Genomic DNA, 19,160 nt, shown 5'->3' with positions numbered 1-19,160 from the left:
GATTCAAGGCTAAATTGATTGAGGTGGCTCCTCAGACCTCCATGGTACACTGCATGGTTCACCGAGAAGCGCTCGCCTCTCGTACTATGCCAGAAACCTTGCAGAGCGTGCTCTCAGAAGTCGTAAAAATAGTGAATCACATCAAATCGAGCTCCCTCAACACTAGGTTATTCAGGCTATTCTGCCAGGAGATGGACGCCGACCATAAGAATCTACTATTCTACACTCAAGTCAGATGGTTATTTCGAGGAAACCTTCTTCTGCACGTTTACGAGCTCAAAGATGAACTGAAGGAGTTCCTACGCACACAAGGGAAAACGGCATGGGTAGCGTCGCTTGAGTCGAACTCTTGGCTGTCAGAACTGTGCTCTCTCGTTGACATCTTTGAACGTCTCAATGTCCTCAACCGCTCCCTCCAAGGCAAAGACGCCAACCTCGTGATTATTCACGACAAAATGAGCGGATTTCTGGTGACACTAAAATTAGTCAGACAAAGCAGCTGTTAAGCGCTTCAGACTTTTCCTCCATCTGGTGGAGCATATAACGACCTGCCAGTACAATGACACTGAGCTCGACAGTTTCTGGGGAGATAGCACGTCTCCTTCGGTCACCCATTGAACAGTTCGAGCACTATTTCCCTGAGCTGGATGTGCAGTCCTTTTCTATGGTTCGGGACCCTTTCACGGCTCCACTTGACTCGATTGCTGATGAAGATGATACAGCACAGGAAGAGCTTGTACAGCTCCAGCAGGATTCAGGAGCGCAGGCTCTTGCGCGGAAGAATTCGTTGTCGACATTCTGGTGCAAAATGCTGCCGTCTTACCCGACCCTGTCACGGCGCGCCATTAAGGTTCTCATGCCATATCCTTCATCATACTTTTGTGAGCAGTCGTTCTTCATCATGGTGGTGATTAAAACAAAGTACAGAAATCACCTAGAAATGGAGCATGATATGATCCTGGCATTGTCATCTACTTCTCCACGAATAGAGAATTTGGTTTCTGAAAAACAGGCTCATCCTTGTCACTGATATATCTAAATGTCATTCGGACTAAACTTCTGAAACATTCAACTGTACTATTTGGATACTGTCGGCTATTCTCCGTTTACTCGTCGATGAAAACATGACGATGGTGAATAAAGTAAACAGTAAATGTTCTTTTGTCACATGAAATCTTATCTTATATATTATGAATTGGGTTTTGAATCTTTTGGGTCGCGCGATGTAGAGAGGTTCTGAAATTAGGTCGCCACTAAAAAAAGTTTGAAAACCACTGATCTAGTGGAAAGCCTTCCCAGAAGAGTGGAAGCTGTTATAGCAGCAAAAGGGGGACCAACTCCATATTAATGCCCATGATTTTCGAATGAGATGTTGAACGAGCAGGTGTCCACATACTTTTGGCCATGGTGTGTGTGTGTGCGTGTGCGTGTGCGTGTGCGTGTGCGTGTGCACGTGTGTGTGTGTGCACGTGTGTGTGTGTGTGTGTGTGTGTGTGTGTGTGTGTGTGTGTGTGTGTGTGTGTGTGTGTGTGTGTGTGTGTGTGTGTGTGTGTGTGTGCGTGTGCGTGTGCGTGTGCGTGTGCGTGTGCGTGTTACACACACATGTATATATAAAAAAGAAAGACCCACCCACATCTCTCACCTGTGAATGGAAGGAATAACCAATCAGCTCTCACATAATCAATTAAACCCAGGTGGCTACAATTATATGAACAAATAGACTCCTCCCATGCTCTCAGAGCCAAAGAAGCTACATAAAGCAACCAAGAAAGGCGACCAAGGTGAGCCATTTAGTGTTTCAAACCCTTCCCAGAGTTCATCCACAGCTGTGAAGACATTAATTTTTAAAACCCTAAATATATACATTTAAATTTATTGATTAATTTATTTTCGGTTTTATAAACCATATACTGAAATTGAGACATACGTAACAACACGAAGGCTCTAAGAATAGTTATTTCCAGAATGTACGTTAAGAACAGCAACTTCGCTGTTGGGGTTGTAGTAATGTGATCAAATGCATTAGGTTGGGTAGCTCACACCCCCTCTCGACCTGTCGGGATCAGAGAAACATCAGCGCATAATGACATGTCGTCAGGGCTGTCATCACATTGGGTGCGAGTTGATTTACTGTCACAGCTTCTCAGCATGTGCGAATAACACCAACAAGCTGGAACATTCACCGAAGCGAAGCGCACACCGAATTCCCAAATTCCACTTTTTGTTTAAAGCCCCACCAAGTATTGTTTGTTTGTTAATCGATATGGACATCTACCCTGTACTTTAACTTCTTGCAGTCTACCTCTGTACTGCATTTCATTTCCCTAATGTCCGTTCATTCTCCTCCACCTGAACATGACCATACACGGACCAGGACACGACAGCCCCCCGGCAATAATCGCCCCATTACCTGGCTTTGTGCCATGGACATTTTTGGACATGTGTGGTTCTTCCCGGGTGCATGGGGGTAAAAGCTATTCCTCACGTGAAGTGCGGACTCCGCTCCTGACGACAGCCAGAAGGGCCAACTGTGCATACCCAGATGGGCAGCAGAATGGACAGGAGTGCGGGGGCATCCCTCAATGGCTGGCATGGGCCAACTCATAAGAACTGACATGGCCCGCGAGCCCCAGGCCGCCTCGGAAGATCTGATGTGCGGCTCTTCAGCTCCACCTGCCAACGGGACTATAAAGCGGTGTCCGATGCTCTGGATATCTATCTCTATCGCTATCGCTGTCACTCTCTTCCCTGGTCCCAGCCGCTTTGGTTCGCTGGCTGGGATCTGTGGCGCTCGTGGCTGTTGGATGGCCGGTTCCGGAGTTTGTGGACCCTCGGTTGTGGAGTGCAGTGTCGGGGCCAATCCAGAGAGTGGCATCAAGCTGGGGAGGATGATGGTTCTTCGGACCGGTAGGCTGAGGCCACCCTGCCCCTCCTAATTGTCTCCCCGTGTGTGCCTGATGGGTACCCTGTCGTGTTATCCGGTAGGTAAGGAGTAGGTAAAGTCAAGTCTGCGACTTGTGCATTTTCTTTTCTTTTTGTAAATGCACACATTGATTGCCCATCATTGTATTTCCCCTTTGACTGCCTCGGTTGCCCTTTGAAGCCATCGAGTTCCCTTCCCTCCTTCCCCATACCTCACATTGCTTGCTGTAAATAAATTGCCTTGCTCACATTTTCCTTTCAATCTCCCCATAGTTGGCCTTTCTTCCATTGAACCAGTGCTGTACGCACCGAGAGTAGTTTGGGAGGATGGAGCTCCTCAACTAATTGGTTCACACATCAGTCTGCCATTGCGCTAGCGGTAAACTCGCCTGCCTTAATCAAGATCCAATAAAGACAAAAGCAGCATAACTGCCGAAGGCACGATTCCCAGATAAGGCGACTGCGTGTACTACAGTTAAACAGTAGTCAGAAGGAGGACATTGGGTCAAGTGGATAAATTGGCGTTTGCGGTCAAATAGCGACCCGCCACAACACGGACTTATTCATGTGCGACAGCTTCAATTCCCAGTGAGTCCGGGGAGAATTGGGGATACTCCGACCCTCGGAGTACCCCTGCGAACCTGGGTCTGCAACATATACATACATACATATACATATACATTTTGTTGCGGTTCTGGAAACCGCATCCCTCCAAGGCAGTGGCATCCATCATACAGTGGTCCCCAAACAGTCATTTCATTAAATACGTACAGTTAGACCTTTCCCTCATGTATAATGGGTCAAACGGGACTAAGTGCATTGCGTGGATCTCATAGTTCGGTGTGATTATATTTCTAACTTCATTCCTACTCTTTTCCTCTTATTCCTGGAATAAATCCAAACATGGCTGCCTGTAAAAACTGCAGCCACACCCTTCACGATGAGGATGCGGTCGGAGGTCGACAGTCGAAACAAACAATATAAAACCTCCACCACCAGACTGCATGGGACACGTGCAGCACAGCAATAGCCTCCACCCACTGTTCAGAAAACACGTTCTTTTCAACCCATTTCTGTGTCTAATAATTATATCCAATACTTTCCCTTCAATTCATGACACAGATCAGGGCCGGCACCGAGCACACCACCGCCTGTGAAGATCGCCACTGTGTAAGATCACCGCATGCTCAATGGAGGACCCGCGCGCAGCCCCGTGATAATTTACAGTTGTACAGTACGAGGCACGAATAACACATCTTCATTGGGGTCTGCGCACTGATTACAATAGCATTTTACAATCACATTGTACTGGACGCGCATGGCGCAGATCTTTGTTCGGGTCTGTGGGTAGGTTCACGACGGCATCTTACCGTTGGTCTTCACTCACCACCACGGCCACAAATGTCTCCCGCGGATGGCAGACATCTTCCCGCACCTCTGCCTCGATGAAGCTGCTACCAAGCAAAGGCGTACTGTATGGCCCGGATCGCTTAGGCCGCATGGTGTATGGTCGAAGCAAGGCGATTCATATCGCGGGGTTCAGAGCGAGACAGTTCCGCAGCTTTGGCATGTCTTGCTGGATGTAAAGTAAGGCCACTTCCGGCCATCGCGGCTGGGCCGTGTGTTGGGTTTGGCCAGGACCCAATGGGAGCGCCCGATTCGGGTGACGACGCATCGCTTCGGGGTGGCGCCCCACCCTGCACCGCAGTGTTTATAAAGGATGGATTGCAAAGCCGTCCAGTGTGAGAGGAGTAGTCGTCAGAGTCATCATTGTTGTCGTCATGGGGGTGGTGGTCATCCTCATCTTCTTTGCTGGCTTTGGATCAGTCTCTGAATGCCGCCCTATATTCCTCTTCACCCACCTGCCTCCGCCTCCGCCTCCTCCTCTGCCTCAAGTCCCTCCCTCACGCCTGACGGTCGTGCCCCTTCTCTGGATCAGCGCATACGCTGCACGATGCGCCACAAAGCAGGAGACACGCCAACTATCAAGGAGGGATCGTTCAATGAAGCATCCTCCAAAAACGTACTGAGCGGCGCGGTCGGTCAATCGTGCAAGGTATAAAGAGACTGTGAGCCTCATCTCCTCTTCTTTTTGATCATTATCGCTTCTTCATCGGGGGTGTGTGTGTGTGTGTGTGTGTGTGTGTGTGTGTGTGTGTGTGTGTGTGTGTGTGTGTGTGTGTGTGTGTGTGTGTGTGTGTGTGTATATATATATATATATATATATATATATATATATATATATATATCCTCTTCTTCTTCTTCTTTCGGCTGCTCCCGTTAGGGGTCGCCACAGCGGATCATCCGTATGATCCGCATAGTGATTTGGCACATGTTTTACGCCGGATGCCCTTCCTGACGCAACCCTGGTCACCTCTAACACGGATATGGTACACCTATTTTAACCGGGGTATACACCGGCCCAGTACACTGGTACTCATTTCGCCGACCTCGGAAGGATGATAGGCTGAGTCAATCCCCCTGGTGTATTAATTCAGTGGCCCAACGGGGCTTGAACTCAGGACCTTTTGGATCCCAAGCTGCTGCCCGAACCACTGCGCCAACACCAGGCTCATATATATATATATATATATATATATATATATATATATATATATATATATATATATATATATATATATATATATATATATATATATACATACATACATACACATATACATATGTCATGGTGACTGTCCTCGCTTAAGTTAAGATTGCAGAAGATATATCGGAAAAGGTCTACTCTGTGTCTGTTTTTGTAAGTTGCTTTTTTTATTGTCGCGCCACACATTTATTTCCATCTCGACACAAACAACAATAAACTACATTCACTGTGCCACATGCTTTTCCTCGCCTGCCTGTTAATAAATGTTTGTGTAGAAATGTTCCCAACTCGTTTTTGTCTTTTCTTTCATTGATTCAGCATGGTCTGTATCCTTGCTTAAGCCGCTGTCACACCTTGACGTTTTAGCCAGCGTATGGAAACTTATCAAAATGTATGTAAAACGCTGACGTACGCTGAACTATTGATGTTTTTTTCAGTTTTTGGCGTATTCATAACGAGTTGGACGTATGCATAACGTATTAGTAACGTACACAGAACGTTTCGATAACATATAGATAACTTATACCAACGAATGCTTAGCGTGTTGTCGGCGTTCACAACCTATGCACAACGATAGTCTAATGTATGCATAGCGCGGCAGCGTATCACCGACGATCACGTGGCGTAGCCTATTAAAAAGCTGCCGCTCGACGATTCAAATCATAACCACACTAGACATCGAAATGTCAAGGCCCTGTCACACCTTGATGTTTTAGCCAGCGTATGCCGACGTATGAAAAATTTGCCAAATACGCTGGCACACGTTGAATACGTTAAGAGCACGCTGAACCACGCTGGCATACGTCGTAGTACGCAGAGCACGTCGACAAATTTTAAGCATGCTCAAAATTTTTCGACGTATGCCAGCGTATGATGCACACGTTCCGCATACGCTGGCCATAAGTTGTAGGCACGTTCCGCGATCGTTGACACACGTCGACACACGTTACTTGTAAGTTACTCATAAGTCGAAACACGTCGAGGTAATGTTTAGCGTACCCAAAACTTATTTCTAACCTATGGAGACCATGGAGTGGAGATTTGTTTTGTATACATCGACGAGGCTCGTATGAGAGCAAACACACAACGCACAGCAAGGGGAGGAGGAGACAAGAAGGGCAGGAGAGGGAAGGACAAAACAGTGGGGAACAGAGACATTAGTCCGAGATCTGTGGAAGGAGAGGGATGGGGCGGGGAACATGGAGTATACAAGATGGACATTACAGGGACTTGCAGGAAGGAAAGTAGGAAATTTGTAGGAGGTGGATTTGGAGTGAATTAACGGGAGTAGAAAAGATCGAGGTTTTGGATAAGAGGTGGTGGTGAACAGCTGTTTTGAAGGCCTGGAGGGAAAAATGGTATTGAAGAGTGTGGGAGTTCATTCCAAAGGTGGGAAAAAAAAAGAGGAATGAAAGAGTGAAGGTGAGCAGTGATTCGTGATTTTGGTAGTTTTACCAGAAGGGGGTTGTTGGCGGACCTTGAGCACCCTGCGGAGATATGGAGGGGACATATTGCAGACAGAGCAAGGTGGTGAGACCGGATAGGAGACGGTAGAAGACAGAAGGACCACCCCGACCTGCCTGTGATGAGAGTGAGAGGCCCAAAGACTCAGCCTCATCGTGGGAGCTACCAATGATCCTAAATGCCTTGGTTTCCACAGCATGAAGCTGAGAAAGGTGAGAGGCAGGAGCAACAACCCAGAGGAGAAAGCATCCATCAGGCTGTGGTCGAAAGCTTTGTATGTGGTCAGGAGCTCAGGTGGGCCGAGGAAGGACTTTGCCCGACAGATATGAAGATTTGAATTTTGGTGGAAATGCGACATTAGTCGTAAAGGTCAAAAGTTCTCAAAGTCATATCTCGTCAATCCCTAGTCCGATTTAGCTAAAATTTTGTATGTTTGAAACATAGACTATCATATGTAACATACGTACATGCAAAAAATTAGCCAAATCTGAAGGGGTCGGGTTACAACCCTTGGGTGAACTGAGGTAGAATGACCCTATATTGGGTGGTTTGCCATTGCCTTCCCAGTGTTGCTTGTGCTCGCTCGATCCTTTTTAAATGCTGTGTGTGTGTGTGTGTGTGTGTGTGTGTGTGTGTGTGTGTGTGTGTGTGTGTGTGTGTGTGTGTGTGTGTGTGTGTGTGTGTGTGTGTGTGTGTGTGTGTGTGTGTGTGTGTGTGTGTGTGTGTGTGTGTGTGTACACACACACACACACACACCTTTAATTTGTTAGAATTTGAGATAAGAGTATGGTTCTGAAACCGCACTTGCATCACATGTATTTCCTCACCCCAACCGCATTGATCCAAAAAAATCTCAGCCACCTTGCATTAGAACAAGCAGGGACAAAACACATCTTGTTTTACAATGCATTCACACATGGATAAATTATTCATTCTGGGCATTGCCAATTCACCAAAGAGCACCTTGAACTTTGATACCACAGGTGCTGTGAAATGATGCACATACACAGGGAGACTGGTCAGGAAAACAAATGAAGTAGACATCAAAGAGTATATTTCTCCCAAGCCATGCAAGATCCACATTGCTTAAGTTAAAAGCAGGTCAATTATCCCATTAAAATACAAGATGTATCACCACAGTGGATAGAACACCACTGTACCACTACAGTTTACACATTCAGACAGAACACTATCACACTTCTCTTTAATAATGCAGTGGATATGTGCACAGGCAATCTCAGCCATCTTGCTAACTGCCTTCAGTTATGTCACCAACAGCATCAAAATGTTGCCAGCACCTACACCCCCACAAGAAGGGGGCAGAAATGACGTTATCTTTTCACATTTTAAAGCAAAGTTTTTCCAACTTGTACTCTACATCCATCTCGCGCAATGACATCACTTCAATAAAGGCACGTCCAGTTTTGATCTTGAACTACCACGGGCCTCAGAAAGCACTGTAAGAGCCAAATGCGCATTTTTACGGAATTCACATCAATAATGCAATGCGTCCTTGTGCGCCCGCAAAGAAGCGGCAGACAGCTATCAACCTCACTGTGTTCAATTGATCAAAATTTTGAGCAAACAAATATAGAAGCATAAGTGGCAAGACATTTAATGTGTAGCTCCAGCGACCCATTGTTCTGAAATGTTTTTCACTGGGCCAAAAAAATCAAATCAAATCAAAATACGTGAATACCTGATTCTAATAGTTTTAAGAACTATACACGTTTTAAACATTGACCCAGGGCTCGTGCAGAAGCTTGTAGATACAGTACATCACATTTAGGACAAAGACATTAAGAAATATAATTGTACCTCAAAAGGAATCACAAGGACACAAGTTGGAAATGGACAAATACACATAACAAGTCCAATGTAAATGGAGATGATGGAGGACATCAAAATTGTGTCGATGGGTGAATGGGGGTTAAAAATGCAATGATTTCTCTTTAGGAGACAAGGATCAAGTCTGATGCATTGAAAAGTCTAGACCTCTGCATATGGGATTTGAACATGTGTTCCCATCATAATCAGCAATTCAGATGGTACCCTAAATAAGCCAACCAAGGCTAAACAGCCAAACATTTAACAAATCAAAAACTAATGGAAGTAGCCTGCAACACCTAACACATCTTTAGAGGAAAACAAATATTGATCCACACAGTCCGAAAGGGCAGTTCATCAATGTGTATGCCAACCCTCCAAATTCATCAATTGGTGTCCTCAGTCCTGTCTGGCAGGATTTGTTGGTGGATGTTAAAAATTCCACAGTGTTCTTCATGAAGAGTAGGCAAGCTATCACAGGCACCCCAAACGAATTACAAATTCCTGCTCTAACCTACAGGGGGGCACTGCACCAATAGCACAATCCCCCCCACACACACACCAGAAAATGCTGCTTCCTGAAGCCATACAAAAGATGATAGGTCTGTCTCTGTCACTGTCAGTACAAATCAACACTTTTCTTTGGTAATAATTAAACATCTATAGTAAATAAATTGATACAAGCAAATAAAGCATTTGGATTTACAAGATTAAAACCAAATTCCAGGAAAAGCAGGGAATGAAAACGACAGAATAAGAATGCAATTTCAAAAATAGTTCAAGTATTATCGAATTTTATTGCCTTTGCAATCTATCATAAGCAACAAACCTAAAATGGAGAACCTAAAAGGCTGCACCAGACTCGCTGGTGTCATGGTGAGAGCATCCACTCGAAGTCTGGGAGGTCGACGGTTCGAACCCCGGCAGAGTCATACCAAAGGCACTAATTAATTAAAGAAAGGAAGAAAGAAAGAAAGAAAGAAAGAAAGTACGTGCTGCTTCCTTACTTGATGATCAGCATTTAAAAAGGATAGAGCACAGACAAATAACTGGAGGTTGAAAACCATTGTGCAGGCTTGATGGGGCAAATGGCCTCTTGCGTTTAAATTCCTTGCAAGGCAAGCAATATTAACACGAGGAAGAATCATCGTCTACGTAATCAAATTGAGCCTAATCTCCAGAAAGTAATCACACCAATGCAAATTTTCAGATGGATGGGAGATTACTGCAAATGAAAAAAAAATTTTAATAATAATAATAACGTAGGAGCCTCCATGTAGTTTCAGCCGTTACTGAACTCTCATTCTTAAGTAGTAGATTACCCAAGGAAATTCTGCGTAATACAAAATGTGACTTCAACACCACGCAAAGAACAGGTAGATATCACGAGAATTTAATATTGTCTCACTATGTGCTCCAAGCCTGGTGTTGGCTTAGTGGTTAGGGTGGCAGCGTGGGATCCTCGGGTCCGAGTTCAAGCCCCGTTGGCTGCTGAATTAATACACCAGGGGGTTGACTCAGCCTGTCATCCTTCCGAGGTCGGAAAAATGAGTACCAGTGTGTACTGGTAGAGGGGCACTGCATCAGCAACACAGTCACGCTTCCAAGAAATGATAGCTACCCCAGTGAAGGAGAAGGAGAAGGAGAAGGAGAAGGAGAAGGAGAAGGAGAAGGAGAAGGAGAAGGAGAAGGAGAAGGAGAAGGAGAAGGAGAAGGAGAAGGAGAAGGAGAAGGAGAAGGAGAAGGAGAAGGAGAAGGAGAAGGAGAAGGAGAAGGAGAAGGAGAAGGAGAAGGACCATGTGCTCCCTAAAGATGTTACATGACTAAATCAACTCCCTCAACCATACCCCCAAGTCCTCAACTTCCTTACCCCCAAACCAGAAGTTCTCAACCACCCCAACAGCCCCATCCCAAATCCAGAGTCTTCAAACCCCATCGCAAACCCAGAGTCTTCAAACCCCATCCCAAACCCAGAGTCTTCAAACCCCATCCCAAACCCAGAGTCTTCAAAACCCATCCCAAACCCAGAGTCTTCAAACCCCATCCCAAACCCAGAGTCTTCAAACCCCATCGCAAACCCAAAGTCTTCAAACCCCATCCCAAACCCAGAGTCTTCAAACCCCATCGCAAACCCAAAGTCTTCAAACCCCATCCCAAACCCAGAGTCTTCAAAACCCATCCCAAACCCAGTCTTCAGACCCCATCCCCACCCAGTCCTTAACCCTACCTCCTACCACCCAAGCCTCAACCCCCCTCTCTCCCCCAAACTGTCCTCCCCTCCACTTTTTCCCCCATTCTTCAAAGCAAGAGGGCATTGTTCCATATTCCCATCGTGTGCAGCCTTTTTGGCTGCTGGTTGCATCATTGGTTTGGAGCGCGGCTGTGCCGCTGATGCAATGCCCCTATTACGAGTGTACTGGTGCTCATTTCGCCGACCTCGGAAAGATGATAGGCCAAGTAAACACCCTGGTGTTAATTCAGTGGCCAACGGGGCTCGAACTGAGAACCCTAGGATCCCAAGCCACCACCCAAACCGCAAAGCCAACACCAGGCTCACCATTCTTCCATATTATTTCTTCATTACCTCATTAAAAGGGTGGAATATTTACCTCCACCGTCAAAGGTGAAGGAGGTTATGTTTTCACCTGTCTGTCTGTCAGTCTGTTACTTGCAAAATCAAAGATTTTTCAAGTATATTGGTCAGTCGATTTTGTGTGTCTGTGTCTGTCTCAAACAGACACATCGACTGTGTCGCCTACAGGTCACGATATTAAACCGATCTTCACGAAACTTCACCACAAGGTAGAGTTTGGCATAAGCACGAAGCCTATTGTTTTTGAGGTCAAAAGGTCAACATAGGCCAAGGGTCAGCAACTTCGGTGAGATTTCTAAAATCCTCAATTCTCATCCCATTGACTTGATATTTGAAGAGGATTTTCATATGAGGTCACTGAATTCAACCACCAAATATTTTTGAGGTTAAATCTGTTTAATGGATTTTGCAAGCATCGTGCTCTGCACGACGTCGTCTTCTTGTTTGTCGATCTGTCTGTCTGCAGGATATCTCAAAATGTTATGGACGGATTCAGACGAAACTTGGTGGACAGGTTGGGTGTGTGACAAGGTCAATTTTATTTGATTGTGGGGATCCGAATCCAGATCTGGACACGAGAATTATTTAATTTCCAAAGTGATTGTTCACCATTGAGAGATGGGGCCAAAAACGATATACAAGATCCGTCTACAAAGTAGACTTACACTTACACAACTTGAATGAACGTGTTGCGTCACAGTCTTTCGCAACATTCCATCAATATATATGATTGGTGATGGTTGGCTGCGCTCATTGTGTGATTTTTTACAGGTTGTGCTTTACATGTTGTCTCGTCTGAGTCATCTCGCTGTGAGTCGTGAGCAGAGAGCCAATCTGAAGTTTCTTGCCAAGCTTGGCAAAACACCTTCCGAATCCTTCGCAATGCTGCAGCAAATCTATGGGGAAGAAATGATGTCACGTACACGTGCATTTGAATGGCACAAGAGGTTCAGACGGACGGGAGGAGGTTGAAGACGATCCACAGTCTGGAAGACCTTCAACGAGCAGAACGGCAGACAACATCGAGCGTGTGAGGCAGATGGTGCACGCAGATGGTCAACTCACGGAGCGCATGATTGCTGAGGAACTTTCCATCAACAAGGACACTGTCTGGAGCATCATGAATGAAAATCTCGAAATGTGCAAGGTGTGCGCAAAGATGGTCCCCAAGCTGTTGTCTGAGGACCAGAAACAGCAAAGAGTCACTGTCTGTCAAGACATTATCGAGAACCTCGAAGACGATCCAGACCTGCGCGGGAGAGTCATTACTGGCGATGAATTGTGAATATTGGAATACGATCCTGAGACCAAACGGCAGAGTCGTCAGTGGAAAAGTCCGGCATCACCAAGACCAAAGAAAGCAAGGATGTCGAAGTCGAAGGTCAAGGTGATGCTCATCGCGTTTTTTTGACATCAAGGACATCGTCCACTTCGAGTTTCTCCCACAGGGTCAAACAGCGAATCAATACGTGTACAAGGAGATCCTCCGGTGCCTCATGAGATCAGTCTGCGACAAGAGGAGGGATCTGTGGGAGAACAACGCCTGGGTGCTCCACCATGACAACGCCCCTGCTCACAGTGCCCTGAGCATCCGACAGTTTCTGGAGGAGAGGAACGTGCCAACTCTGGAGAAACCCCTGTATTCACCAGACTTGGCCCCTTGTGATTTTTTCCTGTTCCCCAAGCTCAAGGGGGTGATCAAGGGGACCCGATTTCCTGATGTGGAGGCCATCAAAAGGGCCATGATGATGGAGCTCCAGAGGATTCCAGAAGATTCCAGAAAAAGCCTTCCGGGGGTGCATCGAAGTGTGGAAGAAGAGGATGGACAAGTGTGTGAGACTGGAGGGAAACTATTTTGAAGAGGACAAGATGTGATTTCAATATATTTTTTGGAATAAAATTTCTATGAAGTCAGTCCCATTACTTTTTAGACGGACCTCGTATAGCACGAGAGTTCAAAAATGTATTTGGCCCGATATATTCTCATGGATCAGGCATTACGTGGTGGAGATATGTGCTCCACCAAGTGCACTTCTCATTTACTCTGTTTCTCCTCCCACATATAGTCATATACCTTAATATTTATTATGCCATTACCAATTTCATCCACTCCTACCTGCTTATAACTTGATTTCCACCTTCCCAACTTCTCCTTTCACACTTATTTTATTTTCTCCAGGTCCCCATTCACAATCTTGCGAGACGTGTGACAAATAATTGCCACTCTCAAGTGATTGAGGGTAGCTCAATTGTGTTAATGAATGATCCCAAATACAACATTAAAATTAAATAACGACAGAACAGTACGTAATTCACAATCACGCAAGATTTACATGACGGACGAACAGACAGACGCAAGTGTATTATAGTGAATAGATAAGATAAGACATATCATGGATCTTCATCTCGATATGAGATGTACCAGATTTACAGAGAACTGGTGCTGCCGAAGCAGTTTATTGGCACGGGTTGATTATACTGGATGGTTTGCCATTTCCTTCAAATCAGGGTAGGAATTTGTTGTTTGATCAAGGTGCCGGTGATACCTTACCGACTCTTCTCTAAGGACATCGTCGGATCTTCAACGGCCACAAACTGATGCTGGTACACAGTAATATACATACATTCCTCACCCCGCTTGCAAAACACAAGGATGACAGTTTGTAGCTGGGTCAAGAATCAAACCCAGGTGAGACAGCTCAGAAATGAATGTGCATACCTCAGGGCTGTCCTGCCTACAATTAATGTCACTCATTATGCAAGCCCCACTCACCTGGCTGACCAGCTCTTGCAACCAATTATCCAGGTAGTGTGGCAACTTTTAGCCCCATTCACACACAGCATCCAGTGAGCACGCCGTGAAGACAGCTGGCTGCATCACTCGGCCGCAGCCGTAATCAGAAAATTAATTTTGGAATTGGCCGGGGTGATGGCGATAACTCGCCATCAAAAGACAGCGTGATAAATAAACGTCCACAAGCCAATACTGGCTGATGGGTCCCCAGCCGAACCAGAGGGACGGCGATGACGTACTCATCGATGCAGCACCCTGCCTGTGAAACACCAGCGAGTTTAAAAAAATCGAGCAGAGAGACTACACAATACCGAGTTATCCTGCCAGCCCATACCATAAAGCTGTGCTATCCAAGGCGTCATCACATCAGCCTCTCGTAGGATTCCTGGTTTTGATTCCTGTGCAGCAAGAAAACTAACATCCAAAGCACGTGACGGCCCTTAAAAGCAAATTAGAAACTCAAAATGGGGAACGGACACGTCATGGCTCATCAAGTCATAAAACGGACACTAAAAACACAATGAGCATGTCCTTGAAAACATCAGGAATCCCCCACTTCACGAAGGCACGATCCTGACCACGGCACGTCGTTCCCGATGGGAACTCAGCGAGACATGGGTTTTTTGTGGCCGCATGTTCGGAGTCATTCGATCAGCTCGCAATCTCTTCCGATCGAGACTCAAACAGTCATCCAAGGCGCACGTAAAAGAGCACGTCGTGGAGGTCAGGGAGGAGCCTTCCATCAGGTTTGGGCGAGCGCAAAAAGGCCAAGGGGTGGTAACCAAGGCGACATGTTCTTCAGTTATGACGTTGGGTAGATATGGATGAAATTATCATAACATCCCATTAAGTACAAAAAAGTGAGTGACAAATTAAAAACAAAACACCCGTAAGGTACTCGCGCTATCTTTACGTTGAATGTCCGAGTCCCAAAAATGACCTTCGAGGGAAGTAACTCACGAGCGCGAAGGTAGTTCACCTCAGGTACTTGTTACTCACGAGCGCGAAGGTAGTTCACCTCAGGTACTTGTTACTCACGAGCGAAGGTAGTTCACCTCAGGTACTTGTTACTCGCGAGCGCGAAGGTAGTTTACCTCAGGTACTTGTTACTCGCGAGCGCGAAGGTAGTTTACCTCAGGTACTTGTTACTCACGAGCGCGAAGGTAGTTTACCTCAGGTACTTGTTACTCGCGAGCGCGAAGGTAGTTTACCTCAGGTACTTGTTACTCGCGCGCGCGAAGGTAGTTCACCTCAGGTACTTGTTACTCGCGCGCGCGAAGGTAGTTCACCTCAGGTACTTGTTACTCGCGCGCGCGAAGGTAGTTTACCTCAGGTACTTGTTACTCATGAGCGCGAAGGTAGTTTACCTCAGGTACTTGTTACTCGCGAGCGCGAAGGTAGTTCACCTCAGGTACTTGTTACTCACGACCGCGAAGGTAGTTTACCTCAGGTACTTGTTACTCACGACCGCGAAGGTAGTTTACCTCAGGTACTTGTTACTCGCGAGCGCGAAGGTAGTTTACCTCAGGTACTTGTGACTCGCGCGCGAAGGTAGTTCACCTCAGGTACTTGTTACTCGCGCGCGCGAAGGTAGTTCACCTCAGGTACTTGTTACTCGCGCGCGCGCGAAGGTAGTTCACCTCAGGTACTTGTTACTCGCGCGCGTGAAGGTAGTTTACCTCAGGTACTTGTTACTCATGAGCGCGAAGGTAGCTTACCTCAGGTACTTGTTACTCGCGAGCGCGAAGCCAGTTCACCTCAGGTACTTGTTACTCGCGCGCGCGAAGGTAGTTCACCTCAGGTACTTGTTACTCGCGCGCGAAGGTAGTTCACCTCAGGTAGTTGTTACTCGCGTGCGCGAAGGTAGTTTACCTCAGGTACTTGTTACTCGCGCGCGCGAAGGTAGTTTACCTCAGGTACTTGTTACTCGCGAGCGCGAAGGTAGTTCACCTCAGGTACTTGTTACTCGCGAGCGCGAAGGTAGTTCACCTCAGGTACTTGTTACTCGCGAGCGCGAAGGTAGTTCACCTCAGGTACTTGTTACTCGCGAGCGCGAAGGTAGTTTACCTCAGGTACTTGTTACTCGCGCGCGAAGGTAGTTCACCTCAGGTACTTGTTACTCACTAGCGCGAAGGTAGTTTACCTCAGGTACTTGTTACTCGCGCACGCGAAGGTAGTTTACCTCAGGTACTTGTTACTCGCGAGCGCGAAGGTAGTTTACCTCAGGTACTTGTTACTCACGACCGCGAAGGTAGTTTACCTCAGGTACTTGTTACTCACGAGCGCGAAGGTAGTTTACCTCAGGTACTTGTTACTCGCGAGCGCGAAGGTAGTTTACCTCAGGTACTTGTTACTCACGACCGCGAAGGTAGTTTACCTCAGGTACTTGTTACTCGCGAGCGCGAAGGTAGTTCACCTCAGGTACTTGTTACTCGCGAGCGCGAAGGTAGTTTACCTCAGGTACTTGTTACTCGCGAGCGCGAAGGTAGTTCACCTCAGGTACTTGTTACTCGCGAGCCGAAGGTAGTTCACCTCAGGTACTTGTTACTCGCGAGCGCGAAGGTAGTTCACCTCAGGTACTTGTTACTCGCGAGCGCGAAGGTAGTTCACCTCAGGTACTTGTTACTCGCGAGCGCGAAGGTAGTTTACCTCAGGTACTTGTAACTCGCGCGCGAAGGTAGTTCACCTCAGGTACTTGTTACTCACTAGCGCGAAGGTAGTTTACCTCAGGTACTTGTTACTCGCGCACGCGAAGGTAGTTTACCTCAGGTACTTGTTACTCGCGAGCGCGAAGGTAGTTTACCTCAGGTACTTGTTACTCACGACCGCGAAGGTAGTTTACCTCAGGTACTTGTTACTCGCGAGCGCGAAGGTAGTTTACCTCAGGTACTTGTTACTCACGAGCGCGAAGGTAGTTTACCTCAGGTACTTGTTACTCGCGAGCGCGAAGGTAGTTTACCTCAGGTACTTGTTACTCACGACCGCGAAGGTAGTTTACCTCAGGTACTTGTTACTCATGAGCGCGAAGGTAGTTTACCTCAGGTACTTGTTACTCGCGAGCACGAAGGTAGTTCACCTCAGGTACTTGTTACTCGCGAGCGCGAAGGTAGTTCACCTCAGGTACTTGTTACTCGGGAGCTCGAAGGTAGTTCACCTCAGGTACTTGTTACTCGCGAGCGCGAAGGTAGTTTACCTCAGGTACTTGTTACTCACGACCGGGAAGGTAGTTTACCTCAGGTACTTGTTACTCGCGAGCGCGAAGGTAGTTTACCTCAGGTACTTGTTACTCACGAGCGCGAAGGTAGTTTACCTCAGGTACTTGTTACTCGCGAGCGCGAAGGTAGTTTACCTCAGGTACTTGTTACTCACGACCGCGAAGGTAGTTTACCTCAGGTACTTGTTACTCGTGAGCGCGAAGGTAGTTTACCTCAGGTACTTGTTACTCACGACCGCGAAGGTAGTTTACCTCAGGTACTTGTTACTCGTGAGCGCGAAGGTAGTTCACCTCAGGTACTTGTTACTCGCGCGCACCCCTGCCCGCCATGTACAAAGCCGTTGGATTCAACCTTTCATTCACCTCAGCCCACCCCACCTCGACTCACCTGACTCTCCATACGAACCTCCATCTTCTTCCAAGGGTCTACGGCCTGCGCGAGAGGCATCGTCCCGACAGCGATTCAAGCTTCCTTCAAAGCTGTTGCTCCGCGGTCGTAGATCTCTGACTGCGAGCGCGAGTGTGAACCGTCACGCCCATATCGAGAGGAACAAGACAAGAGGCGGGAATTGTGGTCACAGCTCCACCCACCATTGTTTTCCATCATAAACTTTTAAGACGTTTCTTCAATATAAAAATATTATACGTGGTGTGCCATTTGATGTTTAAGTGAGAACTGTTTTTTTTACGTGAGACACGACACAGAGAAAATTTGAAAAGTGAGAAAAAAAATGAAGGTATTGGTCAAGCCAATCTTTACCGATATACACCTTAAGTAGTTTCAAGGACTTTTTTCAATGAAAATACAAAACTTTACCAAAATGAAGCATATAACTTCACTGCGAATTCAGTTTATCAAACAAAAATAATAATTGCAATTATCTGATAAAATTAAAACGAATGTTCTCAATCCTCCCCCCCCACCGCAAATCCTCGACCCGTCCCTCCAATCTGCGCGCGCCTCTCCCCAAACAACACAACTTCCCAACCCGCTCTCCTCTCCCTTCCACCGCAAGGCCCTCCCTCCTCCCCCGCCCACAAGTCCTCAAACCCCTCTCCTCTCCCCCCAAAGTTCTCAACCCTCTCCCCCACCCCCCCACCCCCACAATTTCTCAATCCCCTCCCCTTCCCCACACAAGTCCTGAACCCATTCCCCTTTCCCCACCACAAGTTCTCAATCCCCTCCCCTCCCCCCCAAGTCCTCAATCCCCTCCCCTCCCCCCCCCAAGACCTCAATCCCCTCTGCTTCCCCGCTACCCCTGCAAGTCCTCAACCCCACACCCCACCAAGCCTGGAATGTTCATTGGATAAGTTTCACCATCAATGCCACATGTGCGTTAGTTATGATGCCGGTGATACCTTTATCTGTTTTTTATTTGTTTGTTTTTTAACACGTAAAAGTACCCATCCCTCTTGACTGGGAAAAGTGTAAGCTATATCATCTATCAATTTAAATTATTTCACGTACGTGAAAAAAGTTGACTGTGTTGCACTCTTGGTTTCACTCAGAGCCAAAGCTCTGAGCTACCCTTACCACCCACCACAAAATTGTGCAACACCAGGCAGTGGAGGTTGGATTTATAAACAAACAAATAAATAAAATACAGCTATTTTAAATTGTGTGTTACTCCATGAAGATCTGGTTTAAATCTATTTTAACCCAGATGTTCATGTTGATTTTCAAGATTACTGGAAGGGACAACAAAGTAACTGACGATATTGCAACAACAAAAGTGAA

The 19,160-nt window shown here is 46.6% G+C and overlaps 1 protein-coding gene across 1 annotated transcript in view; it reads right to left on the bottom strand.

Moving 5' to 3' along the window:
* LOC147034284 (ribosomal protein S6 kinase alpha-3) overlaps positions 1 to 18,002 on the bottom strand; it is a 344,798-nt gene extending 326,796 nt beyond the window's left edge. The window contains exon 1 of the mRNA XM_085880085.1: positions 17,811 to 18,002. Coding sequence (XP_085736211.1) covers positions 17,811 to 17,870 — 60 coding nt within the window. The 5' untranslated portion in view covers positions 17,871 to 18,002. The remainder of the gene's footprint in view (positions 1 to 17,810) is intronic.
* Positions 18,003 to 19,160: the final 1,158 nt, after the last annotated feature.

Source organism: Eptatretus burgeri, chromosome 1 (assembly GCF_056783735.1).
Source record: "Eptatretus burgeri isolate ZD-2024b chromosome 1, Ebu_testis_v1, whole genome shotgun sequence".
In the NCBI taxonomy this organism is placed as follows: domain Eukaryota; kingdom Metazoa; phylum Chordata; class Myxini; order Myxiniformes; family Myxinidae; genus Eptatretus; species Eptatretus burgeri.
This window is presented reverse-complemented; position numbering and strand designations above follow the sequence as displayed.